The 11,420-nt window shown below is 40.0% G+C and overlaps 1 protein-coding gene across 1 annotated transcript in view; it reads left to right on the top strand.

The window, feature by feature from the left end:
* The first annotated feature begins 2,614 nt into the window (after positions 1-2,614).
* The window catches only part of si:ch211-176g6.2 (ras-associating and dilute domain-containing protein), a 35,745-nt gene continuing 26,939 nt past the window's right edge, over positions 2,615-11,420 (top strand). The window contains exons 1-4 of the mRNA XM_036538915.1: positions 2,615-3,067; positions 5,861-6,190; positions 8,204-8,439; positions 9,713-10,050. Of these exons, the coding sequence (XP_036394808.1) occupies positions 2,940-3,067; positions 5,861-6,190; positions 8,204-8,439; positions 9,713-10,050 (1,032 nt within the window). The 5' untranslated portion in view covers positions 2,615-2,939. The remainder of the gene's footprint in view (positions 3,068-5,860; positions 6,191-8,203; positions 8,440-9,712; positions 10,051-11,420) is intronic.

Below are 11,420 nucleotides of genomic sequence, written 5' to 3'. Positions count from 1 at the left end.
AGGGAGGAGGTGGAACAGCTGTTCCACTGGTTTACTCCTCTGGTGAGATGAGAGGGATAACCTGAATACTATCTGATCAAGAGCATTCCCTGTCAACAGTGCAACAGACTTTTATGCATTCCATATGATCAAAAAAAGAGACATTTTTAAAAAATACTCTAGCATTAATCCGGTTTGTAATGGATATGCACTCTTTTCAGAATCCATCCACACAAATTTCTGAGGGACTAGGGTCATCTGCAGCAATCATCTGTGGGATGATATAATCCATGATCTGGGTGCCCCTGGCAACACTCAACTGTAATGCTGTGCATTTTATGCTGTCAGGTGAAGTAAACTGTCAAACTGGTCAGCATACAGATCAGTTACTTTAAATTATTTTACAGAGATGGCAGTATGCAGAAAATGGTCTGTTTTTCAAAACATAGTTAATGTTATAACAACATTAGCCAAAACTGAATGAGCTACAGTACTTGTCTCATCTACAGTACCTTGGAAACTAAGAAAAGTGTGGTAGAAACAACTGTTGGCCACCAGATGGGGTGCCTTACATGTGAAAACTTTCTGAACACTTTCCAGGATTTAGTTTAGTGTTGAAAAAAGTGTAGGCCATTATAAATACTCTTTTCCACTGCAATGTGCATGTGTGCGCGCACACGCACGCACACAGACACACACACACACACACACACACACACACACACACACACACAAAGGAAATCCTCTGATTCCCACCCCTTCCTTTTCCGTTTTCTCCACCTTTTTTTTATTTCACACAATAACATAATTATAGTGAGCGATAAAATGCACACAGTTGTATATATTCGTTGAGGTTTAAAGGATTCTCATGTTTTTATTTTTTCTTTCTGTGAAAAATAAACTGTTTTGAGGCTCACACAAGGAATGTCAATAATGATAGCTGACATCATGATTTTGTGCAGTTAACAATTTCTCTTTCCTCTTTTTTAGTGTGTAGAGTTTTAGAATTCTATTATTTTTATTTCTTCTTATTGGTTTTAAGTTAATATCCAGGTTTGGACGGCTGCGCTGTATTTAACAAACAACAGCTGAAAACAATATCCTGAAGTCACAGAAGTTCAATGAAAAGTACACTGGCAGATTATTCACTGTGTATTTTGGATGTATAAAACACATTAGTTACACAGAATACATAGAATACTGAACTTAAAAAATGAGAATGGACTTAATGTATGCATATGGTGCCCAGCAAATACCAAAATATAAATTCCATGAGAAACTGTAGAGTCTCCAGGGGGTACAAAATGTACACAGCAGCAGAAACCGAGAGAATCATCTATATATATGTATATATATATATATATATATATATATATATATATAGTAGGTCTTATAATCGTGATGTGCTTTGCCCTTAGAGTAAGTGGTCAAAAAGTTATCAACGAAAGGCACATTTGAAAAAGAGCCAAATACGAAGTACGTGCAATTTGAGCATTTTGAGAATACTTCGACATTTTATTACAAAAACAGCGCACACAAAATATATATATATAAATACATATTTCACATGAACTGTTTGAGAATGATCTGGTAATCATTACAACTTCAGATTCACTTTATGGTTAATCATGATATCACACGATCTAATCAACGAGCAGATTACCTGTTGCAATTTGTTTATCTTTTTTGGCAACAAGCGAGTGATGCAGGCATATGAAGTGGAAATGATAATGTAAGTTGCCTACTAACAAAAAAGTAGTTTGTGTAACTCGATTGCAGCTGTTGGCAAAGACATTCCTTTACATCTACCAAATGTTTTTTCCACATTAAAGCATTAAAACAGCAAAACTGTTACTACTACACTAAAATCCATTGGACTGCGCGGCTCGGAGTTTTCTCCATTAATAAAATGTAGCTTTCATGTACGACAGAGTGTAACGTGGCAAGAAAGTGAAAAAAAGTTTCTAGGGTGATCAAGCTGTTTCTATTCAGCACAACTTGCTAGGTTTTATCCGCAAAAGTCAGCGGCACAAATAAGTTCATTGCGATCCAGTATTCCTCGTTTCACTTCTGCATCTGAAGTGGAAGCGTTCAAATCCTGCAGTTGGAGATGACGTAAGGGTGAAACCCAGCACATTTTGAACAGTTCTCACCGGCTACATAGAGGGAAGGAGTGGTAACGGGTCGGGGTTTGGGATGCAGTGCCGAGTTAACTTGACATAGTTGCTAGTTTATAACTCCGTGCTGTGGAGGCAAGATTCGAGTATATTACTTTTTGGAACAACGAAGTACATTTTGTAAATAGTCTTATATTTCTTCAGCCTGGTGAGAGGAAAAATGCGGTACATTGGCACGCTCAGCAGCTAGCGAGCTATAACTGGCTCAGTTCTAGCAAATAATTGCTTATAAACGAAAAGAACAGGTTGTAAGAGTAACGCGATGTAACTAACTTTTCTGTGAAACTGTTTTCGTCTGTTTTGGAGACTCTTTGAGAGAGAGTGGACAGTGCCACAGCGTGTATGTCATGGTTTTAGGTTTGTGAATCTGCTCTGCCTGCGATTTCGGCAGTACTTGCATCGATGGATGTTGTTGTAGGCTATAATTACAATTTAGTATGACTAAATTGCTGAAAAACTGCAGGCGAAGTTTTTCTTTTTATCCCCTTTCCTCATATTGGGGAGAGCCACACAGCAAGATAACGTCTATCGATCCTGGGCGCCAATCCATGGATAAAGAGGAGAGTGCTCCCTGGGTGGATTGGTTGCTAACTAACTAAAGTGCTAGTTTGTTTTGTTTTTGTTTTTGATGTTGGATTTTTAAACAATCCATATAGTTTAGATTATTGACAACGACTTTTCGCGAGACCTGGGAATGAGAAAAGGGGACTGTCGCTCCGAACTCGGGAGGCTTTAGCGACTTGCAAAGTAACAGGAAAAAGTACTTGGAATATTTAAAACAAAATGATTTCAGAGGAGCGAAGCACTCACATATCGAAGCAAGCCCTGACCTTTCCTGTGGGTTTACTGATCAACTCCCCGAAAAGACGACTTGCAAAGATAGGAAGAAAGCCAAGCAACGGTTCTTTGCAGTAAGTAATGGGTTAATACACCTGTTCTCTTTTTTGTTTATGTCACTGTCCGCTGTCATGGTAAAAAGCGAACTTGTTTTTAAATCCAGTTTGGAACGCATACAGACTGCGCCTCTGTCCCTCCATTGTAAAAGAAAATATAATCTAAAGAAAACCCAGCACCCTCATAATTTTACCTCAGGTGGCTGTGGCATGAACTTAAAGGAAACATTCTATGACCAGTAATTAAGATGTTTAGTGCAAATGTAATATGACATTTACTTATAAATATGACATCTAACTTAATACAGTGTAATTTCTTATCTTCACTGCAGTGTTCTATATATTATTGTTTTTCTGTGGAAGTGGGAATGTTATACTGTATGTGTAGAAATGCAGTTTCTCTTCACTGAGGATAATGTATAAAATCAAAATGCATTAGAAAACATATCTTAATTGCTCTTTATAGAGTCTTTATTGAGATAATTATCTCTGCTGACACCAAAAGTATGTGAATTATTCACCCAACCCATTCCCTAGACATTAAAAATAGATATCATTGCATCTGTGTGACCCACAGTATAACAGAGATGAGTGGGGGTGTAGGTTCTGAGAAAGAGGGGAGTCCTGCCCCCAGTGTGTACTTGAGACACTTGAATGGTAAAATGCTTCATGCCAACAGAATGAGGATAAGATCTCACCCTGTAAGTAATCCAGACTCAAACTCAGACTGTGGCTTTTGTGTCAAGTGCTGTATTGGAAGACTTGTGACCATGCACATGTCCTGACGGTAGAACAGATGTAGGCAGCTTGATAAAGATTAATTCGGCTTGTCTTGTCTTTCACCCTCAGCATACAGTTAGTCAAAGATGTATAACTGAATTGATTCCAAAACATAACCCCCATTCCACCAGTCTCCAGTCAGTCACAAATCTGAAACAATCAGCAGACCGTCAGTGGTTTGCCAAAAGACATCAATATGACAAGGGTCTGCCAACACATAGGGCCTAATGCTATCCTTTTTAGCCGTCCATAATCTTATATTCAACAAAGACCCTTTATAAAAGGGGTGCTTGGATCATTAATCCTGTTGGATTTTTCTAGTTCTGTAGATTAGTGGCACTCGCGGATTGCCCAGAAGATTATTCACCTCAAGCGGAAGAGCAGTCTGCTCTGTTATGCTTGCATGTGTGTATGAGATTGTGAAAGTGTGAGTGTTTTATTGTGGAGGGTATGCTTGTCTGTATAAGGATGACTTTGTGTCCAGAATCCATTTCGCAGGGAGAAAAGCTGTTAGGGTGTTATTAATCAGAACTATCCAAAGATGCTCAGACACCAGACTGAGGACACAAGATAAGGACATATTCATGACAAAATCCAGGAGAATAATTTTGCTTGCCATTTATCTGAAGCATTGCCGTACTGATACTGCGCATGGGATTTTCCTCTTTGCATTTTACTGTGATCATGTTGGGTGTTCTTAATCTCATTAATTTATTCTCTGTGTTTGGACTCTTTACTGTACTTTCAACACTGCACTCTGTTAATGTAAGGTTAAGAACTGTTAACAGGTTTAGGTTATATTTGGGACCATGTCATGATTTGTTGTGTTTTCTCATTAATGCTGGAAAAATACCTTTGGATTACAGGTGGAGTCTGTAATGGCTTTTGTATGCGTAGTGATAGCCACATTTTTCGTCAGGGTTGTCACCCTGAGACAGCAGCATTGAGGTTTCAGGACTGAGTGTAAGGTATTTCTTAAAGGCCTAAATGTACAATGGCAAATGGGATTTGACAGTTTCATGTTGGCAACTGTCAGCAGCTAATTCTGGGATTTTCTAGACTATGACGTCAGTGTAACAATGTTATTAAATTGTTTTTGCTGGTTTCCTGAATGTTAGGAACTGATATGTGTTGCAAAGGGGGAAATCAGTCAGTTCTGTTTCCTCTTAGGTTACACAGTAAGTCATAAAACCAACGGTATTTGTTTACCAATGTGATCTTTCTTCCTGCATAAATCCCCTCAGTGTTGGTTTAATCTCTGTCATACCTCCTTTAATATCATTAGTGGTCTCCAGACTGATTCTCTAAACTGAGTAAAATTAATGAGCTGGCATCTCTGTGAGCCAGTCTTTCATCGTGTTTCATGATTGACACATGCCGGCTGCTTGCTACAGCCAAAGAGCTTAGCTTCAGATATTTTTCTGTTAAACTAACAATGGTGAAATGAGTAAAATGTTCTGTATGTTCCTCTTGTGTATCCTTCACAGTGTATTAAGGTCAGTAAATGACCCCAAAAGTTGTCCCTGTTTTGTTAGCATGCTCTCCAAAGAATTTCAAATTTTTTAAAGTGAATTGTGTTTTTTCTGTTCCACACACTTGATAATTTTTCTTTATGGATTTTGAAATAAGAGTCTGACTCTGAAGAAGCTCTTTGTCCTGCTGAAATAAACAGATTATTGGAATGCTCTGTCACAGTATATTCTTTGTTTTATTATAAACGTGCGCTGCCAGGTACTGAGAGTATATACTTTTACAGCTCATCTGTTTGAAATTTTGCAGCCTGCTTTCAAAGGGTCCGTATTGCAGATGTTTATTAAGAAGAATTAACCGTTGATTAACGGCTCCAGTGGTGTGGGATAGGCTTGAAATGGAAACCTTTGCCTCCATTTGGAATTTCCAACAGTGAAAACAGCACAGTGTATGGGGCTATTATTGTCAGGGAAAAACTGTGCGGGTGTTTTGGAATATCTGCATCATTCTGCCGCTTTTTTCATAGTTGAATTGAGAAAGCTCTGTTCTCCCCCTCCGCAGGTCCAGCTCCTCCAGTGCCACCACCAAATCAGCAGAAAGTGTGGGTGTCAGGCAACCTGCCAAGAACAAGATCCGACGACACAACAACCGGCTTTCCACCGTCTTCAACCGGAGCCCCCAGTTGCGTGACAGCGGGCAGGGCCATGGCCACATGGCCAGCTCAGGGGACGTGTCAGCGGCAGATGATCCCTCTGAGCTGTCCAATCAGATATCTGCCCCAGGGATCCTGAAGATTTTTGGCAGTGACATATGCAAAGGTGCCAACTACAAGAGCGTCCTGGCCACTACACGCTCCAGTGCTAAGGAGCTTGTCAAAGAGGCCCTAGAGAGGTGAGGCGAGAAGGATGCAAGGATGGGTGTTATTGTGGGCAGTGTATGAGGAGTTTCTTTGTGCTGGTCAATGTAGCATGTAGACGCCATTACGTTCTGTTAACACCATTTCCTTTTTTTATACCCCCATATCAGCACATTGCTTCTTTTTTAGTCTCTTTTAATAATGTGTTTTCAATTTTATCTCGTACTGTTTATTCAGAGAAAAATGGTCTCAGAAAAAGGCTGGCTAATGTGTGCCTTGGCATGTTATTGGTAGTCATTGAGCTGCTCCCATAAATAACCTTCTGGAAGGAGGTAAGCATTGGGCTGTGTGCACAACGTTATGTGTTCTGTACCACACTTGGGGCAAAAAGCCAGTATTCCAGTCTGTAAGGATCTTTTTGTCTTGAGTAGTTGATATAATGTATGAGAACTTGGGTTTTAGGGCAGTAGAAGAAACTATTGCCTTTGTGGCCAGTGGCACATCCTCTCCGGTTATATAAAAAATATGCATGATAAATCACTCACATGTGACACATGGAAAATTCCACACTAACCAAATTCTTGGATGCATGCTAACCACTTTGGCAAACCAGATGTGACTACTATTGTACAGATCAAATTGATGTTATTTTTTTATTTTCATGAGCACACAGAAATGTAATGGGTGTGCTTTCTGGCCCATAAAACAGTTTGACAAAAATCTGGTGTTCATTCCATGTTGTGTCTCAGTTACTTTAAATGCACTTAATTCACACACTAATCTCTTGCTTCTCTCAGAACCTTCCATTCATGACAATGCTAAGAGAACCCTTACATACTTTATCATCACTCTATGGCAGACCAAGTTGATGTAACTTTACTTATGTGATGTAATGACTCTCTAGGAGTATGTCACAACTGTCTTTTGCAAGGGGGCAAGTAATAATCTCAGCATTTTCTCTATGGAAATAGTACACAGTAAGGTACTCTGTGACAATGTGACTTTAAAGGCTCTATACCAAATAAACATGATTGTAAAACTCATTGTGGCTCCAACAGATAAACTCAGAACTACATGTTTCATTTTGTATTGTAGATACAGTAGTTGTAATTGGTGAAATCACCAGTTGACACACAAAAACAAACTTTATGAAGGACAAACATACTTCTTAAAATACAAGTAGTGGAGTTTATGTTTATGTATGTATAATCCATAAGAGTAACATCTTAATTTTGCAGGAAGTATAAATTCTCAAGTATTAATGAAACTGTCCCCACAATTACTGTGAAATGCGAACACATTTTCTGTGTTTCGAAATAGCCACCTTGAGGTGCTGACAAGTGGTCATGAATAAAACAACAAAAAGCCTGATGATGTTGAAATGAAAAATTACATTTCAAGAATAAGATAAAGTATATGACAAGATAATGATAATGATCAATAAAAAATGTATTTTTTTCTGTTCTGTTGGTATGTTTTTAAACCTGTCACAGAGCTTGATGGATTATTGATCTTAACAGATATGGTTCCCTCTCTTACCTTCATTGCTTGGATGGAGACTTGAATCTCTGCTGATACTGGGGATCAGTGTCAGTTTGGAAAATCACGTTTTAAAGGTGTTAGATTGTGGATTTCTGCTATAATGGATATGTATATGGTTGTAGGTACTCTACTGTTTATAAATGTGTATCTAACAATGAAATAAGCGGTGCCTATATTAAGCCAGATAAGCCTGCCTGCTTTTTTAGGATCTTTGACTGGTAGAACGTTTTGAATGCAATTTCTAAGATGCGTGCCACACTTAAGGAAAAATGTGAAACTGAGGATTAACCAGTCCCATCACTAAAATCATTATCATAGTAATCTGCCTGCAAATAACCTTGGATATTTGGATAGATTTATGCTTTGTGTTTGAATTACTCTTTAACTGAGTCTATGGTGTGTATCTTATTACATCTCCCAGCAAAATCTCGCTAGTCCTCATCATATCATTAATTATCATGAATTTCTCATTTAACTGTATATTTCTGCTTGTTTCTGCTTCTTAGATATTCTCTTGACAAGGCTGAAGCTGGTGCCTATGTTTTGTGTGACGTGATTGGCCGCATTGGGGAGGACTGCCAGTGGACGATGGAGTGTTTTCGGGTTGTGGGTGACAACGAGAAGCCACTCATTTTGCAATCCTTGTGGAAACCCAAGGAAGGCTTTGCCCGGCGATTCGAGATTCAGAAGCGAGCTAGTGTGGAGGAGAAGAGTGCAGAGGAGAAAGACACAGTCACTGCAGGTATAACAGCCAGGGTGTGACACAACATGCCACAGAACTGATGCTACATATGGCCTCCACATTTTCACCCACATGGTAGTAATTTTTTTGCTGGAATTTTGTGTTGGTTCTATGTATACAGAATTGTAGCAATGGAATACAAGCAAGTATACATGTAAATACGTTTCATTCTTTTTTCCAGTTTTGCTGAGTGACACAAGCAGAAAATAAAAAATACAATGTACTAAAGAAACCTTTTACATTATTACAATACCTTACAATGCCTACTACTCTCAGCATAGTGATGCAATTATTTATAAGTCGCTCTGGGTAGAGCGTCTGCTAAATGATGTAATGTAATGTAATGTAATTACATTATTGGTGTTTAGCAGACGCTCTTATCCAGAGAGACTTCCATAGGTTACACTATGTAATGGAAATACTACACAGTAAGGTACCCTGTGTTACAGTATTTAAGGGTCATACTGGCAAATGCATACTAGAGTGGTCCGTGTTGGTCTGGTTCACAGTCCTAGTTGGAAAGCAAATGTTTATTTTCCCAGATATCATGCCAGCAGTATCATGGCAGACCACATAGGTCTATTCCAAGAATAAGAGATTGGGATAAATAAGTGAGGGTTTTGGTGGTATGTTTTAGATATGGGGAGACAAATGAAATCAAAGCTGTAAAGAAAAGCTGTTTGTCTTTGGGCCCCCTGTGTTCCCCAGAAGCTCCCCTGAGCGGGATGTTCTCACTGCGCCCTGGGAGCCAAACATGCCAACCGGTGGCTTGTTTTTTTTTCCATCAGAGTTTGCTTCCTGCACATTGGAGACTGCATGCTCCTGTTGACTTTGGCTTGCTCCTATTGTGTGTCTCTTCTCCAGCGAAACTGCACTAGGGAGTTGCCCCACTGCAGCGAAAACGGCATTGTGTCTTTGGCTGAACAATATGAAAAACGCCCATTTCCACTGCAGATAACACCTTACAAGCTGGGTGTGATGCTGCTGATATCTGCTTTGCAACAGTTTGGGGCAGTTCCCTCTAGCCCCAAATTCCCCAACTTGATCATTGCCATTGTAATGTAAATGACAGAAAATTAACTGTGCTGATTTTTGCAAGTGAATACTTTGTTTTTTTTTTCCAAATAGAACATGAGTGTTTTGCAGTTATTTTGATATTCCCACAAGGAGGCTTCAGCTCTCTGGAGACTAGACACAGAGTTCCAAAATCAAGGCAAGAAGTGCCCGGTGTGGTGTTGTTCCTCGTCAGCGTTTGTCTTCCCATGCTCCCCAGGCATTAACGCCCAGGCGCGGAAGTTGCAGAAGATCCGCTCGCGGGTCACCTCGGTCTTCATCGAGGGCAGCGGCTGCGGTGGGGAGGCGGACGGCGGTCTGGGGCTGTGGAAGAGCCTGAGCGAAATGGACTTGTCTGTGAGGGCCAAGGAGGGCCGGCAGAGCCACAAGGCCCTGCTGCAGGAGGACCTGGAGTCCGAGCCCGACAAAGAGGCTCACTGTGTGGCCCATGAAAAAGAGGAGACGGAGAGCAGCGACGACAACGCCACACAGTACTCCATTCACCCGCCCTTCGACTTCCCCTACTTCCTGCTGCTGCAGGGCTACAGTTACAGACAGGTAGGACAGACCCCCACTATGCCTCTCCCTTCTTTCTCCACTGAACTCTCCCCTCCCTGGGTGGGGTGCTCAGACTGGTACATATTTTCGCCAAGAATTTTGTGATGTGAAGATTTTATCGGAGGCCCACCATCTGTCACTGACAGCTCCCACTACTTAAAATGGTAGAGGGTTCTTTTCTGACAGAGGCCTATTGTGTATTCAGGTTGGATGCCCCTAGTATTACAGTGCTAGGATAATGCAAGGTGTCTTTTGTTCCAACAATCTAATCTATAGGTTAAAGCTTTCAACAGAATAGACTTGGGTTTTTTTGTTTTATTTCAGTATTTCGCCCTCCTTGGTAGTTTGTCTTAACTCCCTTTTTCCCAGTCTGAGCATTAGGGATGTTGCTGTGTTTTGCTATTCCTGAGTGCCAGATCACTTTAACACAGACTTTACATACAGCAACCCATTTTACCAGGATTTTCTTGTAAAAATGACAGAGCCCTCTTTTTCACATTAAGTCCTTTTCTAGAGGAGGGGTAAATAATAAGCAACATGCTATTACAATTTCAACCCCACCCTTTACACAGTGGAAAATATGGTTCCTTCAATGTAAATACAGTTGGAAATACTTAAGGACCCAGTCTCCTGAATGCTGCCAAATACTTTTGGTTTCACCACCCTTCTCCTACTTGCCATGAATCCTCTCCGAAACTGGATGTTGTTCCAGTTTGACTGTTTTCAGGGCAAAGTAACATGTGGGAAGGTCTCCATAAATCACCTCAAAATTCTTTGGACAATTGCCATTGAGAAGTAGAGTAAGTAAGTAAAAGCGATTGGTAAATGGTTGAAATTGGATACCACAGTGCTCACCAAACTGACAGTTTTTTTTTAACATAGCATTGTCTATGTTTAGATCCAGAGCAAGAAGAGGCAGAGAATGCTTACAATTGTGTTACTATAGTTTGGAAGTGTAGAGTCAGGGACTTTGCAATGGAAAGTACTGAACACTGAACTGTGTCTGTAAATCTACACACACTGAGAGAAAACTCCCAAACAGCTCATTTAGTGAAATGTTTGCTGTTTTAGGGCATTCCTGACATTGAAGACTTTCAAAAGTCAGCAGTTTTCTGTGTGCCTTCTAAGGATTCACAAGGCTGCTCGAACAGTAGATATGGATAGATGTGCAGCTGAATAGTCTTTAAGGGAGTGGTGAGGAAATACAAAGCTGTTTAAAGGGGTGAGTCTTCAGGTGATATAAAATAAGTTTAAACGAATCATAATTTATGTCTTGGCACAGTTTTTTAGTAGGAGCTTTGAAGCCATTAAATCATTTTCACACAAGAAGGTATTTGTGGAGCTGCTCTGAAAACAATGAAATAATGTAT

Source organism: Megalops cyprinoides, chromosome 1 (genome assembly GCF_013368585.1).
Source record: "Megalops cyprinoides isolate fMegCyp1 chromosome 1, fMegCyp1.pri, whole genome shotgun sequence".
In the NCBI taxonomy this organism is placed as follows: Eukaryota; Metazoa; Chordata; class Actinopteri; order Elopiformes; family Megalopidae; genus Megalops; species Megalops cyprinoides.
Note: the sequence above shows the minus strand (reverse complement) of the source record. Positions and strands in the feature narration are given on the sequence as shown.